Genomic DNA, 21,820 nt, shown 5'->3' on the forward strand with positions numbered 1-21,820 from the left:
CATGGCACCACTTGGCAAGCCATGCTGTGGTAGGCATCCCACATATAAAGTGGAGGAAGATGGGCACGGATGTTAGCTCAGGGCCAGTCTTCCTCAGCAAAAAGAGGAGGATTGGTAGCAGATGTTAGCTCAGGGCTACTCTTCCTCTAAATAAATAAATAAATAATAGCCTTAATTCTAACAGGTGTGAGGTCATAGCTCACCATGGTTTTTTTTTTTTTTGATTGGCACCTGAGGTAACAACTGTTGCCAATCTTCTTTTTTTCTGCTTTTTCTCTCCTAAATTCCCCCAGTACATAGTTGTATATTTTTTAGTTGTGGGTCCTTCTAGTTGTGGCATGTGGGATGCCATCTCAACATGGCCTGATGAGTGGTGCCATGTCTATGCCCAGGATCCAAACCAGCAAAACACTGGGCCTCCAAAGCAGAGTGTGCGAACTTAACCACTTGGCCATGGCGCCAGCCCCTCACCCTGGTTTTCATTTGCATTTACCTGCTGATTAATGATGTTGAACATGTTGTCATGTACCTGTTGACCGTCCGTGTGTCTTCTTTGAAAAAATATCTATTCAGATCCTCTGCCTAGTTTTTAATTGGATTGGGGTTTTTGTGGGGGTTTTTTTTGCTGTTGTGTTGTATGAGTTCTTTCTGTATTTGGGATATTAATCCCTTATCAGATACATGATTTGCAAATATTTTCTCCCATGCAGTAGGTTGCCTTTTTATTTTGTTGATGGTTTCCTTTGATGTGCAGAAGGTTTTCAGTTTGATGTAATACCCATTGTTTATTTTTGCTTTTGTTGCCTTTGCTTTTGGTGTCAAATCCAAAAAGTCATCGCCAAGACCAATGTCAAGGAGCTTACTGCTTATATTTTCTTTTAGTAGTTTTATGGTTTCAGGTCTTGCATTCAAGTCTTTAATCCATTTTGAGTTAATTTTTGTATTTGGTGTAAGATAGTGGGTCAGTTTCATTCTTTTGTGTGTGGTTGTCCAGTTTTCTCAGCACCACTCATTGAAGAGACTGTTCTTTCCCCATTTTGTATTCTTGGCTCTTTGTCATAAATTAATTGACCATATATGTGTGGGTTTATTTCTAGGCTCTCTCTTCTGTTCCATTGATCTATGTGTTTGTTTTTATGGCAGTACCGTACTGTTTTGATTACTATAGCTTTGTAATATAGTTTGAGATCGGGGAGCATGATGCCTCCAACTTTGTTTTTCTTTCTCAAGATTGCTTTGCCCATTTGAGGTCTTTTGTGGTTCCATACAACTTTTAGGTTTGTTTGTTCTGTTTCTGTGAAAAATGCCATTGGAATTTTGTTAGAGATTGTGTTGAATATATAGATTGCTTTGGGTTGTATGGATTTTTTTTTTTTTTTTGAGGAAGATTAGCCCTGAGCTAACATCTGCTGCCAATCCTCCTCTTTTTGCTGAGGAAGACTGGCCCTGAGCTAACATCCATGCCCATCTTCCTCCACTTTATATGTGGGATGCCTACCACAGCATGGCTTTGCCACGCAGTGCCATGTCTGCACCCGGGATCCGAACTGGCGAACCCTGGGCCGCCAAAGCAGAACTTGCGCACGTAACCGCTGCACCACTGGGCTGGCCCCATATGGATATTTTAAGAATATTAATTCTTTCAATTCATGAGCACAGAGTATCTTTTCATTTGTTTGCATCATCTTCTATTTCTTTCATCAGTGCCTTATAATTTTCAGTGTAGGTCATTCACCTCCTTGGTTAAATTTATTGCTAGGTATTTTATACTTTTTGATTCAATTGTAAATGAGATTGTTTTCTTTTTTTATTTTTACTGAGGTTATGATAGTTTACAACATTGTGAAATTTCAGTTGTACATTATTATTTGTTAGTCACCATATAGGTGTATCCCTTCACTCTTTGTGCTCACCCCCCACACCTCCTTCCCCCTGGTAACCACTAAACAGTTCTCTTTGTCCATGTGTTTGTTTATCTTCCACATATGAGTGAAATCATATGGTGTTTGTTGTTCTCTTTTTGGCTTATTTCACTTAACACAGTACACTTAAGGTCCCTCCATGTTATTGCAAATGGGACAATTTTATCCTTTTTTATGGCTGAGTAGTATTCCATTGTAAATCAATACCACATGTTCTGTATCCAACCATTAGTTGGTGGGCACTTGGGTTGCTTCCATGTCTCGGCTATTGTGACTAATGCTGCAGTGAGCATAGGGGTGCATAAGTCTCTTTGAATTGTTGATTTCATGTTCTTTGGATAAATCCCCATAATGGGATAGCCAGGTCATATGGTATTTCTCTTTTTAGTTTTTTGAGAACAGTCCAGACTGTTTTTCATAGTGGCTGCACCAGTGGGCATTCCCACCAGCAGTGTATGAAGGTTCCCTTTTCTCCACAACCTCTCCAATATTTGTTATTTTTGTCTTGGTTATTATAGCCATTCTAACGGATGTAAGGTGATATCTTAGTGTAGTTTTGATTTGCATTTCCCTGATGATTAGTGATATTTCATGTGTCTATTGGCCATCTGCATATCTTCTTGGAGAAATTTCTGTTCATATCCTCTGTCCATGTGTTGATCAGGTTGTTTGTTTTTTTATTGTTCATTTGTGTGAGTTCTTTATATATTATGGAGATTAACCCCTTGTCGGATATTTGATTTGCAAATATTTTCTCCCAATTGGTGGGTTATCTTTTCATTTTGATCTTGGTTTCCCTTGCCTTATAGAAGCTCTTTAGTCTGATGAAGTCCCACTTGCTTATTTTTTCTTTTGTTTCCCTTGTCCGAGTAGACATGGCATTCAAAAAGATTGTTTTAAGACAGATGTCAGAGAGGATACTGCTTATATTTTCTTCTAGGAGTTGTATGGTTTCAGGTCTTACCTTCAAGTCTTTGATCCATTTTGAGTTAATTTTTGTGTATGGCATAAGATAATGGTCTACTTTCGTTCTTTTGCATGTGGCTGTCTAGTTTTCCCAACACCATTTATTGAAGAGACTTTCCTTTCTCCATTGTATGTTCTTAGCTACTTTGTTGAAGATGAGCTGTCTGTAGATGTGTGGTTTTATTTCTGGGCTTTCAATTCTGTTCCATTGGTCTGTGTGCCTGTTTTTGTACCAGTACCATGCTGTTTTGAGTACTGTAGCTTTGTAGTATATTTTGAAGTCAAGGATTGTGGTGCCTCCAGCGTTGTTCTTTTTTCTCAGGATTGCGTTAGCTATTCAGGGTCTTTAGTTGCTCCATATGAATTTTAGGATTCTTTGTTCTATTTCTGTGAAGCATGTCATTGGGATTCTGATTGAGATTGCATTGAATCTGTAGATTACTTTAGGTGGTATGGACATTTTAACTATGTTTATTCTTCCAATCCATGAGCATGGAATATCTTTCCATTTCTTTACATCATCATCAGTTTTTTTCAGTAATGTCTTATAGTTTTCATTGTATAGGTCTTTCACCTTGGTTAAATTTATTCCAAGATACTTTATTCTTTTTGTTGCAATTATAAATGTTTGTGTTCTTGAGTTCTCCTTCTCTTAGTTCATTATTAGAGTATATAAATGCAACTAATTTTTGTAAGTTAGTTTTGTACCCTGCAACTTTGCTGTAGTTGTTGATTATTTCTAATAGTTTTCTGATGGATTCTTCAGTGTTTTCCATATATAAAATCATGTCATCTGCAAACAGCAAGAGTTTCACTTCTTCATTGCCTGTTTGGATTCCCTTATTTCTTTTTCTTGCCTAATTGCTCTGGCCAAAGGGATTGTTTTCTTAATTTTACTTCTTAATAGTTCATTATTAGTGTATATAAATGCAACAGATTTTTGTATATTGGTTTTGTACACTGCAACTTTATTTAAATTCATTTATTCTGACAGATTTTTAGCAGAGTCTTCAGGGTTTTCTGTGTATAAAATCGTGTCATCTACACATAATGACAGTTTTGCTTCTTCCTTTCCAATTTGGATGCCTTTTATTTCTTTTTTCTTGCCTAATTGCTCTAGCTAGAACTTCCAGTTTTGTGCTGGATTAGAGTGGTGAGAGTTGGCATCCTTGTCTTCTTTGTGATCTTAGAGAACAAGCTTTCAGCTTTTCACCATTGAATATGATGTTAGCTGTGGGCTTGTCATATACAGTCATCCTTCAGTATCCATGGACAATTGGTTCTAGGACTCCCCATGGACACCAAAATTCGCAGATGCTCAAGTCCCTTATATAAAATGTCATAGTATTTACATATAACCTGTGTACCTCCTCACGTAAACTTTAAATTATCTCTAGATTACTTATAATATCAAATACAATGTAAATGCTATGTAAATAGTTGTTGTATTGTTTAGGGAATAATGACAAGAAAAAAGTCTGCATTTAGTACAGACACAACCATCCTAGGCCTTTCGATCCTCGGTTGCTTGAATTTGTGGATGCAGAACCTGTAGATACTGGGGGCCTACTGTATGGCCTTTATTATGTTGCGGTAAATTCCCTATATACCCTGTTTGTTGATAGTTTTTGTCATAAGTGGATGTTGAATTTTGTCAAATCCTTCTGTATCTATTGATATGATCATATAATTTTTATCCTTCATTTTATTAATGTGGTATATCACATTGGTTGATTTGCAGGTATTGAACCATTGTTGCATCCCTGGAATAAATCCCACTTGATTATGGTCTATGATCTTTATAATATGCTGTAGAATTTGGTTTGCTAATATTTTGTTGGGAAATTTTGCATCTACATTCATCAGGGATATTAAGCTGTAATTTCCTTTTCTTGTGGCACCCTGGTCTGGTTTTGGTATCAAGGTAGTGTTGGCCTTGTAAAATGAGTTTGGAAGTGTTCCTTCTTATGTTTTTTGGAAGAGTTTAAGAAGATTGGTATTAATTCTTCTTTAAATGTTTGATAAAATTCACCAGTGAAGCTGTCTGGTCCTGGACTTTTGTTTGTTGGGAAGGTTTTGGTTACTGATTGAATCTCCTTACCAGTAATCAATCTGTTGAGATTTTCTGTTTCTTCATGATTCAGTCTTGGTAGATTGTATATTTCTAGGAATTTATCCATTTCTCCTAGGTTATAAGATTTGTCAGTGGATAATTGGTCATAGTAGTCTCTCTCTTATGATCCTCTGTCTATCTATGGTATCAGTTGTAGCACCTCATCTTTAATTTCTGATTTTATTTGAGTCCTCTTTCTTTTTTCTTGGTGAGTATACAAAGTTCTTTGTGAACTTTTTTTTTTGGTACGCAGACATTTATAGCAGCATTATTTGCAATGGCCTAAAAGTGGAAACAACCCAAATGTCCATCAGTGGACAAACAGGTAAACAAAATATGGTGTATCTGTAAAATGGAATAGTAGTCAGCCATAAAATGAATAAAGTACTGATACATGCTACAACTTGGATAAGCCCTGCAAACAGTGCCACATGCAAGAAGCCAGTCATAGAAGTCCACATGTTATATAATTCCATTCATATGAAAGTCCAGGACAGGCAAGTGTATAGACACAGAAAGTAAATTAGTGATTACTTGGGCTTGAGGAAGAGGGGAAGATAGGAAGGTGATAGCTAAAGGGTATAGGATTTTTTTTTTGAGATATAATTAACAATATAATATTTTTTTAGCTTCAGGTGTACAACATAACAATTTGATATATGTCTATATTGCGAAATGGTCACCAAAATAAGTCTATATGAACATGTTTTAATTTCTCTTGCATATATATATGGTTTAATTTATTTTGGGTATAATATAGTTTGTACAGTAAATAAAATATTTCAAATTTATAGCATGAATATATTTTGTTTTTTTTAAAGTATTTGTATTTATTTCACATTGGTACAATTCTTTTCTTTCAGCGAGTATTGAGCCATCAAGATGATACAGCTTTGCTAAAAGCATATATTGTTGAGTGGCGAAAATTCTTTACACAATGTGACATTTTACCGAAGCCTTTTTGTCAACTAGAGATTACTTTAATGGGTAAACAGGGCAGCAATAAAAAATCAAACGTAGAAGACAGTATTGTTCGAAAGGTAAGTAAGTTTTCTCATTTTTTTCCTAATATTCTTCAGAAAGAGGGTGACTTGAAGACTTTTGAAAGTAATTTAGACTTTAAGTGGGTTTTTCTACTTCACATATTAATTTCTTTTCGGTTCTTGCTGGGTTTCATTGCATAATAATTTTTTTCTTTCATTTTTAGCTTCAATTCTCTTTCACCTTTTTATGTGGTCGTAAGTGGTAGATCTGTGTCTTCAAATGTTACCTCCTTTGCTTTCCCTTTTCCCTTTCTCCTTTCCCTAGTTTTGTCTTCAGTATTTTATTTCCTTATTCTTTCTTTGTACTTTTACCTTCCTATAATTAAATTATTTTTTTCTGTTTGAAAAATCTCTCCTTTTATTAGGTTACCTTCTGGTATCTTTGTGTTTAATTGTGGCTACACTGCTGTCATCTTTATAACCTTTTTACTTGATTCTCTTTATAAACTCAATCTGTACTGTGTTTATCTTCATATTTTACATAGTTTCTAGTTAAAAGCTCTGTACCCAGTAACAACTCAGGATTTACTGGAAAGAACTCAGCTCTGAAATTGAAGAGTCCTGTGTTTCCCTTTTAGCTCTTCAGTCAATAATGACCTAACTCCTTTGTCCTCATTTATCATGTATATTCCTACTTGTGAGAATCAAATGGAACCCCAGATTTGAAAAGTAAAATATGCCATTTGACCTTTAAACAACTCTTGCTGCAATGGTTATAGGAACAAATTCAGGCATTCAGGTAGTGGCCTGGGCTTTATTGCTCTTTCTCAGCCTTAAAATTTGTACTAATGCTGACAGGGGTACTGTAAATTTAGATATCCAGTGGTTCTTCAGTGGTAGAAATAACTGCAATATGAGAAATTGCGCCTCCCCCAAAAAAGAAAAACACTTCTAGATGCCTTTTAATTTGCAGTTCCATAATCTTGTCCTCTCATTTTTTTCTGTTACTCTTTTAAGTCTTACCATTCCCTATTAATTATGGGAATTAGCATCACTAGTGATGAAGGGCATCAATTCTGGGACCACAGGTGTTGGATACGAGTTGAGTATTGCCACTTATGAGTTGTGTAAATATGGGAAAGTTAGCTTTCCTCTTTGTACCCTAGGTTCCACATATCTAAAAGGGAGATAATAGTACCTATATCTAGGTTGTGAAGATTAAATGAGTTCTATGTGGAAAGTACTTAGAGCAGTGCTAGTACATAGTGAATGTTATATAACTGTTATTCTTGTTATTATTATTGATGCTGCGTCTGTTGTTATTAACATATTTTCTATACCTGACAAAGTTACTTGGAGTGATAATATGTACTCATGAATATGTGTATACTATTTCCATCATTTAAATGGAACGTCTGTAAGGTGGATTTGTGTATTCCTTTTTTTAAGGTCCAGTATCAAACAGATTTTCAGTTGGCCCTTTTTGCATTTATTGTGTGTTTGTACAAACATGCATATGAGCATTCCAAACAAATATCAGTATTTCTAAAGTTCAACCTTGGAACTGTAGAGGAAGTAACATTTTCCATGTATTACCATATTTAATTTTTACAACAACCACTTGAAATTTGTACTATTATTTTCACTATTTTACAGATGGGAAAGCAGATAAATAAGTATCAGAGCTGAAATTCAATTACAATTATGTTTAATTCTGCAATGTGTTCTTTACCATTATTTACCATGTGTTATTTACCAAATTTAAATATACTGCTTCCCTGAAGTGTTCAAGTGAATGTAGGTCAAAGAATTTGATTTGTGTGTGTGTATCTGTGAGTTTGTACGTAAAATTTTGTGTGTGTGTATGTGGTTCTTAGTATGTTAATAATTGAAATGATTGCATATTTTGTTCTTTTTTTCCTAGCTCATGCTTGATACATGGAATGAGTCAATCTTTTCAAATATAAAAAACAGACTCCAAGATAGTGCAATGAAGCTGGTACATGCTGAAAGATTAGGAGAAGCTTTTGATTCTCAGCTGGTCATTGGAGTAAGAGAATCATATGGTATGTTCTGAACTTTTATGATCATAATTTCCTTTTCATGGAAATTCTAAGACAATTATAGAGTAATACTATCAAAGTTATGTTTATTAGCTTACAGTCACATCTACTGTTAGTGTCAGATGCTTTTAAGAGTACACAACAGGTATTAATTCTGCTTTAAAGAAACATACATTTATATTCATGTAGTTAATATTTATTTTCTCCATCTCACTCATTTCTTGGCTGATGAATGTTTTTAGTGACCTAACTTAGAGAAATGTAGATTTGAATCTATAGCTTATAAAAGGTTACTGGTTTTGTACTTATATTTTTAGGATGTAAATGAATTCCATGTGTACATTCCTTTCTGAACTTTTCAGTTTCTGACAACAATATTCTCATCTGTTCTTTCAGTCGGATATGTTGATTCCTCTGACTAGAATACTCTTCCTCCTTCCTCTTTATCTTCTTTTGTTTTTTAATTAATTTTTTTTTAAGATTTATTTTTCCTTTTTCTCCCCAAAGCCCCCCAGTACATAGTTGTATATTTTTAGTTGTGGGTCCTTCCACTTGTGGCATGTGGGATGCTGCCTCAGCATGGCTCGATGGGTGGTGCCATGTCCTCATCCAGGATCCGAACTAGCGAAACCCTGGGCTGCTGAAGCGGAGCACGCAAACTTAACCACTCGGTTACAGGGCTGGCCCCCCTCTTTATCTTCTAACTCATCGTCATCCTCTATTTTCTTATAGAGGCTTTTCCTAATTTCCGGACTAGATTAAGTCCTCTCACGGTGCTTCATGGTACCTGTGCCTCCCTGGCATAGTACTTCAGTGTAATTAACTGTGTTATTGACCCTGTATCTTTACTGAACATAGAATGCCTGGCATAAAACAGTTGTCAATAAGAATTTTTTATATTACTAAACCTTTAGTTATCTTTCACTTGCTTTCTTCATTGCCCTCATATTTCTTTAGGTTATTAAGTCTAGATTTTCGTTAGTCATGTCCCTGAAATTCATCACTTTTTCTTTCAACTGCCACCAGTTTTACAGACTTCTTTAAACTCTACTTCTGGACTTTTCAGACAGTCGTCTTCTAAGGGTCTTATTGCTATCATTTAACCTGCGTGCTGTTCACAAGGTTAATTTTTAAGTACTATTTTATTGGTGTTTTTCTTACCCATTTAGAGGTTAGAAATTCAAGTTACTTAACCCAAAATTTGAGGCTCTCCACAACCATTCCTAACTAACCATTCTATCTTATCTTCTATTAACCTTACAGTCCACTTAGACAACGTAGTCATTATACCTTGACTTGACCTTGTGCTTTTCTACTTCTGAGTGTTTACTTACTTTACTAATCTATATAAATACTAGTTTATTCGGTAAGACTCAATTCAGATCCTATCTCTTCTGTGAATGGTTTCTTGATCGTCCAGTTAGAAGTCAGTCTCTTTCCTATTCAAAAGTAAAATAGTCCATGTTATCTGCACTGTTTGTCACTTTACTGCTTTGTGCTGTTATCTTTATGTTTATCTTCTCCATAAGTTTCTTATGGAGAAGAATTTTGTTTTCAATGGTTTTTTATGGTCTTTTGAACATTGTCATAGTCCCTTGCACATGATGACTCCTCAATAGTTGTTATTTCGTTTATTGTACTCAAAATACTGGTTTGAATCATAATTAGAGTAAAATTTTATTTTCTGTTTTTCAGTTAACCTTTGTTCTAATCCTGAGGATAAGCTTCAAATTTATAGGGACAATTTTGAGAAGGCATACTTGGATTCAACAGAGAGATTTTATAGAACACAGGCACCCTCGTATTTACAACAAAATGGTGTACAGAATTATATGAAATATGTAAGTCAGAACTTAGTATATGTGATACTTTGAGCTATTCTCTTGATATTCTTAAAATGATTGCTATTTTGCTTCTGGACAGGCAGATGCTAAATTAAAAGAAGAAGAAAAACGGGCACTACGTTATTTAGAAACAAGACGAGAATGTAACTCTGTTGAAGCAGTAAGTAATTTTGTAATTGTATTTTCTGTGAGATTATTTGAAGTAGAGTAGCCCAGGGATGGCAAATACATGATGCAAGTAACATTATTTATACTTTCTCATGTCTCTGACCAGCATTACTAGTTGATTATAGTACTTCTTCCCAGTGAGCCATAGCACAGCTTCAGAAGGCACCTTATTCAGAACTCATTATTTTTCAGAGCTGATGTGCAAGATGAAAACCTATTTGCCATCCCTCTTCTAGATTTTACTATATTTAATGTACTTAATTTTTAAGCAGTCTCCTTTTATTATATTTAATGCATATCTAAAGGTAACCTTTTTAGTGACTTTCATGTAGCAAGTAAAATATAATCTGTAGAGATACAGTTGATTCTCATTATTCACAGTAATTATGTTCTATAAAATGGCTGCAAACACTGAATTAGTGGGTACTGAATCATTGCTACTAGGGGATATTTCTTCTTGTTATGGGAGGATGTTTTCAAACTTCATCTTGTCATGAGATAAAATATTGATTATTTGATAAGAAAACATCAGTCTTTTATATTGTTGCTTTATTCTGTATTATTGAGTTCCTCATTAAAAAAAAAAAACTGACCAGAGGTAATAGCCATGCTACAGTATCTTTCCTGGGTGTTTTCTTTTACCTGGAGAATGACCTTAGTGTGCTTTTGTAAGGAAGGTAAGAATCAAGCTTGGATAGAGTCTTAGAAATTACTCAATCATAGCAATGTTTCCTCCAGTTCCTTTCAGTCTTTGGAGCCTAGGAACTAGAGTTAGAGTTATATTCAAAGAAGTAGTGTTCTAGTTTGCCTACAACCAAAAAATTTTCAACTATGGATGGGATTTTTTTTTTTCTTCTGACTTTTCTTTGGCTTCTTCCGTCTTGAATGATAGTCATGTTTATTCTTTTTCAGAAATCAGGCTGAGTTTGATCTCTTCCCCTTGTCTTTTTGTTTTACTTTTCATAATGTGCAAAATTGTTCCTCTTTCAAAAGTTAAAATATTATTGGTGGTGAAGAGGATGCAGTCTACACAGAAATTTACACAATGATATAAGCCAATATGACCTCAATAAAATAATTTTTTTTTAAGTTAAAATAACTTTGATAATGGCCAGAAAAGAGGGCTGATTTAGTGATTGTTTATAAAGTTCTCTACAGAAATTTACAGGAGCCCAGGCTTGGGCTTCAATCAGAAAGCAGGGAAAGGCATTGAAATTTTTTTAAGTAAATATGCCACGCTCAAAGTCATTCCTCAGGAAGATTAATCTAGTGACAGTATGAAAGATTAATTGGATTGGGGAAGAGCTGGGAACGGAAAGTAGAAGATTGTCACGATAATTGAAGGAAGGTATTAGGAGTACCAAATAGGGTTATAGCAATGGGAATGGAAAGACAAAGGGAGAGAAAGACTTCCTAGAGATGATACATTGTATCGTATGGATGGGGCTAGATATTGGAGAGAATTGAGTCAGTTATGTTTCTGAGGTTTTGGCTTGGTAGAATTGTGCTGCTACCAAGAGATCGGGTGTAAGAGTAAATCTTGTAGTGAGGGAGAAAGATGAGTTTAGTCAGAGGGATTTGAATATTTTGAGTTGGCTGATGTGTCCATGTCATCTGGGTGGGGATGTTGCAGTTTTGTAAGATAGAATTGTTGTTCTATTTTTCTACTGTAGTTTATACAGCTTAGTTGTATCATATCCATATTAAACTTATGGAAATTCAACTATAGATGTCCAACTAAGAAAATAAGAAAGAGCAAGGAAAAGAGAATGAGAAAGGTAGAAATAAACAAATATACATAACGACTTGTGTAGAACAATAAAGTCTCTTTCCCTACTTTAAAACACATACACACACATTGGGGAAAAAATTGAAATAGAAGATGTGAATTTGCTCTTCCCATGGTTATCCATTAGCATGAGCATTTCACCAAGCTGAATGATTCTAGAGTTTAAAGTTGTTTTTTCTCCCAGCAAAGACCCTAAGTGCAATATATAGTATGCTTCCAAAGAAATAGTACTTTATTAGAGTTGTAAGATGACTGTTCGTATGATTTGTTTTTGTTTTGTTTTGATTTTCTGTTTTTTTAAATCAACTGTTTTAATTGAAGTATAACATATGTACAGAGAAGTGCACAAAAATCTCAAGTAGATAGTAAGTGAATTATCACAAAGTGAACATACCTGCGAAATTACCAGAACAAGAATTACCAGCAATTCAGAAACTTTTCATCATGCCTCCTCCAAAGCACTATTACCATCTTTTTCTTCAAAGGTTATCACTCTCCTAACTTTTAACATAGATTAATACTAGTCAGTGACTACTGTATAGTTTGTACAGCAAAATTTGGTGTAGAGGAGACATCAAACACCAAAGCTGTAGAATTAATTATAACATTGAGAATTTAAGCTTAATGCAGATGCATTACTGTATTATATACCTCACTGAGCTAAGGCCATTATCCTATATACATAATATTTATTATATATTTGTTAATTTACAATTTTTATTTCCAAAGATAAGTATGTTAAAATGAAATATGTTGTAATGCAAGGAACAGTAAACCAAAAAATGGCCAAGTCCTCTGTTCTAATTTAATATGAATAAAATATGAACAGTATTATTTGAATAGTTAGTAAGAAACAAGTCACTTTCCATACTGAAAGCTATTCAGAACTGACTTACTGCCCTAAATTCTCTTAGAGGAATTATCAGCTATCAGAACATTCTATGCTATATCTTAATGGTTTATTGATACTAGTTTTAGTCTGTATTTACCTGTTAGACTATTCTTAGTAACAGAGGACAAGTACATATCAGTTCATATGAGGCTTCACAATAATACATGTCAGAATTTAAGATGAAAGAATGTACATTTTTGGCATTTATGTTTTTCTCTGAAAATTAACGTATTGTTATGGTTTCATCAGTTACCTTCCTTGAGTTTAGTTAGTATGAGTCACACTTAATCTTCTAAACCTGATTAGTTTTTAATATACACAGGAAAACAAGTTTTTGGACCCGTATTCTTATAATAGAGCATATCTCACCTACGTAGTACCCACTCGCCAGGCCAGGCCTAATAAAGGCCAGAGGTACATTTAGCCGCTTACAGAACTTCATTGTTTATAAGAATTTTATTTTGTTCTCTTGGGTATTCCGAGCGTTTGCTTACATATTTGCAAATCATGATGCTTACTTCTTCCTTTCTAATATTAATACCTCCTATTTCCTTCAGTGAACTAAATCTATCATTGGTTAATTTTAGGAAAACGTTAAATAATGTTGGGAATCTTTGTCTTCTTCCAGTCTTTGATGGGAATGCTTCTAAATTTTCACCGTTAAGTATCATGCTGGTTTTTGGCATGATGTATGCATTTTATTATGTTAAGAAAGTAATCACTTCTTCTTTTATTAAGAATATTACCAGGAATGTATATACCTTGGTCCTAAAACCAGTATCTTATTTTATGAGAAAGGTTAGAGGCATTTCCATTAAGATCATGAACGATGCAAGGATGCCCACTATCCTGCTATTTAACATTGTATTAGAGATATTAGCTTATATAATTAGGCTAGTGAAACCAATTAGAAGCATAGGAATGGGTAAGAAGAAGTAAGTTTGGAGATGTCTCAGTTTGGAGAAGATATGACAGTATATCTTGATAACTCAGGGTAATCAATAATAAAACTAACTCAAACAATAAAGTAATTCAGTAATGTAGCAGGATATAAAATGAACATACAAAAATCAATAACCTTCATACACACACATAATAAACAGAGAATATAGTGTTAGGGAAAACTTTACTTATGGTAACAGCAAAGAAAATTAAATTCTTTGGAATAAATTTAACAAGAAATACGTGAAACCTATAGGAGGAAAAATTTTAAGCACTCAAAAGACACAAAAGTTGACTTGTAAAAATGGAAAGATGTCCATCCCTATGACTCAAAAGTATATAGATCTTGGTTCTTTTCTAAATTAATTTGTATATCCACCGTAATTCCAATAAAAATACCAACAACTATTTTATAAAGTTAGACAAGTGGATATGAAAGTTTATGTGGAAAAATAAACATCTAAGAATCTAAAAATAAACATCTAGGAAAACACTGGAAAAGAAAAGCTGAGAACTAGCCCTACCAGCCATTAAAACATACTATATGAAGCCTCCATAATTAAAATAGTATGGTATTGACCCATGAATAGATAGTGGACCAGTGAAATGGAATAGAGAGTCCAGAAGTATATATGACAAAGGTTGGACCTTCAATCACTGGGAGGTAAAGATGGACATTTTTTTGAAAGTGGTGATTGAATAACTCAGTAGCCATTTGGAAGAAGATCGTTAGATCTGTATTTTACACCATTCTGAAGGATAAACACCAAATGGATCAGGGATCTAGATGTTAAAAATGAAATTATTCAAGTACTAGAATTCCTTTTTAACCTCGGTGTAGGGAAAGGCTTTTTTTAATATGACTCAAAATTCAGAGTCAATAAAAGAAAAGATTGATAAATTTGACTACATTTAAAAATTTGCAATCTTAAAAGTTCTCATCACAAGAAAACTAATAACTATGTATGGTGACAGATGTTAACTAGACTTATTATGGTGATCATTTCATAATATATACAAATACTGAATCATTATGTTGTACACCTGAAACTAATATATTCTTATATGCCAATTATACCTTAATAAAAGAAATAAACCTAAACTTTAAAACTTAAAAAAATATTTTTTTTGAAGAAGATTATCCCTGAGCTAACTACTGCCAATCCTCCTCTTTTTCTGAGGAAGACTGGCCCTGAGCTAACATCCATGCCCATCTTCCTCTACTTTATACGTGGGATGCCTACCACAGCATGGCTTTTCCCAAGTGGTGCCATGTCCGCACCTGGGATCCAAACCAGCAAACCCCAGGCTGCTGAGAAGCGGAACGTGCTAACTTAACTGCTGTGCCACTGGGCCAGCCCCTAAAAATTAAAAATTTTTTTAAAATTTCAAAACACCATAAACAAAGACAAAAGACAACTGACAACCTGGGAAAAAACATTTGCCACATATGTAACAGACAAAGGCCTAATTACCCCTGCTATATAAAGAACTTTTAAAAATTGAGGAACAGGGCCAGTCCAGTGGCGTTAAGTTTGCACTCTCTGCTTAAGCGACCTGGAGTTCGGAGGTTCGGATCCCGAGCATGGACTACACACTGCTCATCAAGCCATGCTGTGGCAGTGTCCCACATACATAATAGAGGAAGATTGGCACAAATGTTAGTTCAGGGCCAATTTTCCTCACCAAAAACAATTGAGTAACAAAAAATCTGTTAGGAAAAAGTTGGAAAAAGATACAGATAATTCACACAAATATATACTTAATAATGGCTATCAAACATATGAAATTCATTTTTACAGAAGAATTCCACTTTATAAACATGAAGAGAAATACATAATCACTATTAGGCAAATATCACAGTAATAATTCTTGTAGACAAGCTCTACTAGTGGATACTAAAATTAATGGCCAAAAGTTTGAAATGAAATAAAATATTTTTGTGGTTTCAAAGTATCTTCCCTAAGATATTTAGGAAGGGAAAAATAGTAACTTTATGATGGAGAAATCCAAAAGACACTATCTTATTCAAGTGATCAAGGTTAACATCACCAGTAATAGTACATATTGATATTATGTACCCCTTGATAAGATGCACTAACTGAGAAGAATACATCATCATTTCTGTGGTATTCTTGTCAAGAATGCACAATTTTTTCTACTGAGAAAAGATTAGACAATCTCAAATTGAGAGACAGTCTAAAAAATAACTATTCTTTAAAAGTGTCAAGATCATAACAGACACACACACACACACACACACACACACAGACCAAGGAACTGTTACAGATTGGAGGACACTGGGAGAACTAACAACTAAATGCAATGTGGGCTTGTAGATAGGATCCTGGAATAGGAAAGAGACTTTAGTGGAAAACTGGTGAATTTCTAATAAAGTCTGTAGTTAGTTAATAATATCATACCAATACTACTTTCCTGCTTTTGATACCTCCCCTATAGTTAGGTAAAGTGTTACCATGAGGGAAAATTAGGTGATGGATGTATGGACCCTTTCTGCTGGTTTTTTTTTTCCCCCTCTAAGATTAGTCCTGAGCTAACATCCGCCACCAGTCCTCCTCTTTTTGCTGAGGAAAATTGGCCCTGATCTAACATCTGAGTCCATCTTCCTCTATTTTATATGTGAGACGCTGCCACAGCATGGCTTAATAAGTGGTGCAAGGGTCTGCACCTGGGATCCGAACGGCGAACTCCAGGCTGCTGAAACAGAGCGTGAGAACTTAGCCACTACACCACCAGGCTGGATCCACTCTCTGCTATTTTGCAACTTTTCTGTAAGGCTAAAGTCAAAATAAAATGTAAAAAAGAATAAAGAATATTATGAAGAATGGCTTTTTTTACTTTGGAAGCATCACTGGAGATGATCACATGGTGTTTTCCTCCATTGAACTACTTCAGTAAATCACATTAACTGAGTCCCTAACATTAAACCATTCTTCCATTTTAGGAATGAACACAAACTACCATTTTTAATGGATAAAAATTTATAATACCCCAAAGGGATTTTGACATATCCTATATAGACAATGGAAGTTACTCCCAAGATTTTCCTCTCATAATTTCTTATATGTAAAGAAAATATATTTATTAGAAATTTAGATGTTTACATGTTGTTTATTATGTAACCAAGATAATATCTTTAGGATCCTTTTATAGATTTATCCTAATTCAATTTGAATTTGAATTTGCTTGTCATTAGTACAGCAAATTCTCACAGAGATAAATCAATGGAAAGTTAGTTATGCTGTGAGTGGTTTAGATATCACAACATAAAAATGCCAACAAGCAAAAGGTAGAGAAAGGGTGGGGTGCCGATAGACTGTATTCTCTAAAGTTTAGACAGTGTGTCAGAAAGTTGTGGAAGTAGGTCTGGGAAAGTAGGAGAAAGGTTTCAGTCTCAATGTGGAGGATATTTGAATTACAGAAAATATTTTTGCATTAAGCTAATATATTTTGAACTGAGATCTCTAAGCTAAAGGTTTTCAATGAAGGTGGTATCTACCTCAGTGAGTGTTATAGAAATTTGTGGGGGTGTTTTTTTGGTTGTCACAGTGATTGATTTTTAGTGCATGGGGTCCAGGAATGCTACATGTCTCACAGTGGTCAGACTGTGCCACAATAACCAGAATTAAACCACATCCCACAAGTAATGTTCAGTGGTCCCACTGGCCACTCATTTAAGTGAAAATCTTGTTTATACTTAACTGAATCTGGAACTTTATTTTACTTATAAACCAAAATATTTTTGCATGATATTAATCATACACTTCATTTTCCACGGATGATATTGTTGTGTAAATTGAGGATAGATAATTTTTTTTTAATTGTTAGAAATTTCAAGAAATTGTTCACCATCAGAAATTTATATCATATATATTCCATGCTCGTGGATTGGAAGAATTCACATAGTTATAATGCTCATACTTCCTAAAGCAATCTACAGATTCAACACAATCCCTATCAAAGTCCCAATGACATTTTTCATGGAAATAGAACAAAGAATCCTAAAATTTATATGAAACAACAAAAGATTCCAAATAGCCAAAGCACTCCTGAGAAAAAAGAACAAAACTGGAGGCATCACAATCCCTGACTTCAAAATATAGTACAAAGCAATAGTAATCAAAACAGCATGGTACTGGCAGAAAAACAGACATACAAATCCATGGAACAGAATTGAGAGCCCAGAAATAAACCAGCATATCTGTGGACAGCTAATTTTCAACAAAGGAGCCAAGAGCGTACAATGGAGAAAGGAAAGTCTCTTCAATAAATGGTGTTGGGAAAACTAGACAGCCACATGCAAAAAAATAAAAGTAGACCATTATCTTACACCATATACAAAAATTAACTCAAAGTGGATTAAAGACTTGAATGTAAGACCTGAAACCATGAAACTCCTAGAAGAAAATGTAGACAGTGTATTCTTTGACATCAGTCTTAGCAGTATCTTTTTGACTATCATGTCTCCTCAGGCAAGGGAAGCAAAAGAAAAAATAAACAAATGAGACTAGTCAAACTAAAAAGCTTCTGCACAGCAAAGGAAACCATCAACAACATGAAAAGACAACCTAACAATTGGGAGAAGATATTTGAAAATCACATATCTGATAAGGGATTACTATGCAAAATATATAAAGAACTCGTACAACTCAGCAACAGAAAAACAGCCCTGTTAAAAAATGGGCAAAGGATCTGAACAGACATTTTTCCAAAGAAGATATTTAGATGGCCAGCAGGCACATGGAGAGATGTTCAACATCACTGATTATTGGAGAAATACAAATCAGAACCACAATGAGATATCACCTGATGCCCGTCAGAATGGCTCTTATTAAAAAGACTGACTTGGAGAGAATCTGGAGAAAAGAGAACCCTCATACATTGCTGGTGGGAATGTAAACTGGTATGGCCACTGTGGATATTCCTCAAAAAATTAGAAATAGAAATACCATATGATTCAGCTATTCTGCTTCTGGATATTTATCCAGAGAACACAAAAACACTAATTTGAAAAGATATATGCACCTCTCTGTTCATTACAGCTTGATTCACAATAGCCAAGACTTTGAAACAACTTAAGTACCCATTAAGGGTGAATGGATAAAGAAGGTGTGGTGTAGGGGCCGACCTGGTTGCATAGTGGTTAAGTTCGTGTGCTCCACTTTGGCAACCTGGAGTTCACAGGTTCAGATCCCAGACGCAGACCTAGCACCACTTCTCAAGCCATGCTGTGGCCGTGTCCCACGTAAAATGGAGGAAGGTTGGTACTTATGTCAGCTCAGTGACAATCTTCCTTAAGCAAAAAGAGGAGGATTGGCAATAGATGTTAGCTCAGGGCCAATCTTCTCCCTCCCCCTCCCTGAAAAAGATGTGGTGTATATGTGTATATACAATGGAATACTACTCTGCCATAAAAAAGATGAACTCTTACCATTTGCAACAATATAGATGGATGGATGGACCTTGAGGGTATTATAACTAAGTGAAATAGGTTAGATGGAGAAAGACCAATTCTGTTAGGATTTCACTCATATGTGGAAGATAAAAAACACAACAACTAACAAACACATAGACAGAGAATAGATTGATGGTTACCAGAGGGCAAGGGAGGAGTGGGGAGGGTGAAAGGAGTAAAAGAGCACATATGTACAGTGGTGGATGGAAACTAGACTTTTAATGGTAAACATGATGTAGTCTACACAGAGTCAAAATATGATGTACACCAAAATTTATATAATGTTATAAATCAATGTTGCCTCAATAAAAAATTAATGAAAAATAACTGTCTTCAGTATTATATATGTAATGATTAGTTATGCTTTAGTTGCCTGGCTCCAAGCTACTGTTTTTCCCACTGGACTGCTTTCCTTCTTGTATGATGGTCCACGGGATGTGGGTAAAAATTATATAATCTAAAGATTTATTTGTTTTTTGGTGAATATGCCCTTGGCTTGTTAGGGGATGGGATCCTATAGCTAGAGATTATAATCCTCCAGTTTTTTCACTAACCATTTGACCTGTATTTATTGAGCACTCATTCACTCAATAAATATTTATTTAGTCCCTATGGTGAGACAGTTAGTGGGGATATAGCATGACCAAAGCAAAGTCCTTGCTCTTACAGAGCTAGCATTCTTCTGGAGGTAGACAGATAAGGGCAAGTAAACAAATAAATGAAAAGTGATTCTTTCTAAAATAAAATAGAGTGATACTATAAAGAGTGGATTAGTGCTGGTAATGCTCCTGCTCTTGCTTTTACTTTATGGACTGTAGTCATGGAAGGTCTCTTTGAGGGAGTGATGTTGGAGCCAAGACCTAAATGATAGGGAGCTAGCCTTGTGAAGATCTGGGCCAAAAGCATTCCAGGCAGAGGGAAGAGCGAGTGTAAAGGTTTTGAAGCAGGAATGAGCTTAGCATGTTTTAGGAACAGAGAAAGGTTATAGTGTGGCTAGAACATAGTGAGTGAGGGGAGGAGTGTGATGCAAGGTGAGGGGAGAGGGAAGAGCAGGAGCTTAGTGTAGTGGAAGCCATTCAAGGGTTTTAAGCAAAGAACTGATGTAATCTAGTTTTCATGTTAAAAGAAAGCATTCGGCTTGCAGTGTGGTATTTGGATTATAGACTGGTAATCCCTGTGAGAGATGTTGATAGCAGTGAAGAGGAATGTGTAAGTGGAGGGACTCAGGATATATTCTGGAGGTGGAACTAGTAGGTAGATGCTGTTATTGTTTCTGTTTTACAAATGAAACTGAAATTTAGGATGTACCAAGTGTTGCCCTCACACAGCTAGGAAATGGGGAAGCTGGGCTTCTAATTAAGTCTAATTGTAGGTCCTGAGTTCCTGTGGATACTGCTAAGCAATTTGGGGCTATATAAAGAAGAGACAAGTTTGATAAATAATTTTCAATATATGTATTGCACATACATATATGTAATTAGCACTCTTGGTTGCAAGAAGCAAGAACCCATCTCAAACAAAGAAGTCAGATGTGTTGGTTCTTGTAAAATCCGCTGTGGAGGGCCAGCCCTGGTGGCCTAGTGGTTAAGTTTGGCACGCTTTACTTTGGCGACCCGGGTTCTGTTCCTGGACATGGACCTACACCACTCGTTTGTCAGTGGCCATGCTGTGGCAGCAGCTCACATACAAAAAGAAATTGTTTGGCAACAGATGTTAGCTAAGGGCGAATCTTCCTCAGCAAAAAAAATCCCACTCTGACAAGCACTAGGGTGAGACTAAAATGAAGGAAATCTCAATTCAGAAACGTGGAGCTTTGCCAGAACTTTCTAGGTGTGTATTTTTCTGTTGGTCTGCTTTATCATCTTCTATAGCTGTTATACTTTTTTTTGTTGAAGTGAGGACCGTGAGAGCTGTCAGGCTCACCTTCCAGTTTATGATCTGAGAGAAGATAAGAGTCTTGCCGCACTGGTTTTAATTAGCCTAGCTTCAACTGGCCCATCTTGGGTTGAGGGCCCAAACTTGGATCAAATGCTTTGTATGTGTGTCTTTGCACACATGTGCAAGCTTGCTTGAGTGCCAATGTATATGCATTTGTGGTATGCATAATATAGTAATACTTATCCAGAGGACAACCCTTTTAGCAACTTTAGCTACTTGCAGTTCAGTGGACAACCTGGAAACCAAATTAGCCCAAGAGTTCTGAGCAGTTAACTGTTGCCTCAGATGCATGATAGGTCTGCTCTTCTACTTTTACTTATAGGAGGGCAACTTAGCCCCACTCAGATCCAATTATACACATGATTCTAATAAGCTTGATTATCACTGGATGGGCCTGCAGCAGATGAGCAGCAGTATGTTAGTGAGACCAGGTAGGAGGGCTTCACAGCTGTGCTGCTGCAGACGCATTGACAGTAAAAAGTGACACACAACAGTAAGAAAAGAGTGAGAAAAAAATTTAAACAAAGATAGCTTAAAATTTTTCTATGGTTATTAGTATTTTAGGTGATTGTCCTACATACGTTGATATTTCCTAAGGGCATTCAGTTAGTATTTATTACGCACCTAAAATATGTCAAGCCTTGTGCTAGTTGGGGATAATGACAGATCTGGTCCCTATCTTCAGTGACAGTAGAATAAAATGGATTGTTCATACGACAGAGTA

At 35.4% G+C, this 21,820-nt stretch overlaps 1 protein-coding gene across 1 annotated transcript in view; it reads left to right on the forward strand.

Moving 5' to 3' along the window:
• CUL5 (cullin 5) overlaps positions 1 to 21,820 on the forward strand; it is an 89,808-nt gene that overhangs the window by 35,801 nt on the left and 32,187 nt on the right. The window contains exons 4-7 of the mRNA XM_070624828.1: positions 5,865 to 6,041; positions 7,909 to 8,050; positions 9,743 to 9,888; positions 9,971 to 10,051. Coding sequence (XP_070480929.1) covers positions 5,865 to 6,041; positions 7,909 to 8,050; positions 9,743 to 9,888; positions 9,971 to 10,051 — 546 coding nt within the window. The remainder of the gene's footprint in view (positions 1 to 5,864; positions 6,042 to 7,908; positions 8,051 to 9,742; positions 9,889 to 9,970; positions 10,052 to 21,820) is intronic.

This window comes from Equus przewalskii, chromosome 6 (genome assembly GCF_037783145.1).
Source record: "Equus przewalskii isolate Varuska chromosome 6, EquPr2, whole genome shotgun sequence".
Lineage (NCBI taxonomy): Eukaryota > Metazoa > Chordata > Mammalia > Perissodactyla > Equidae > Equus > Equus przewalskii.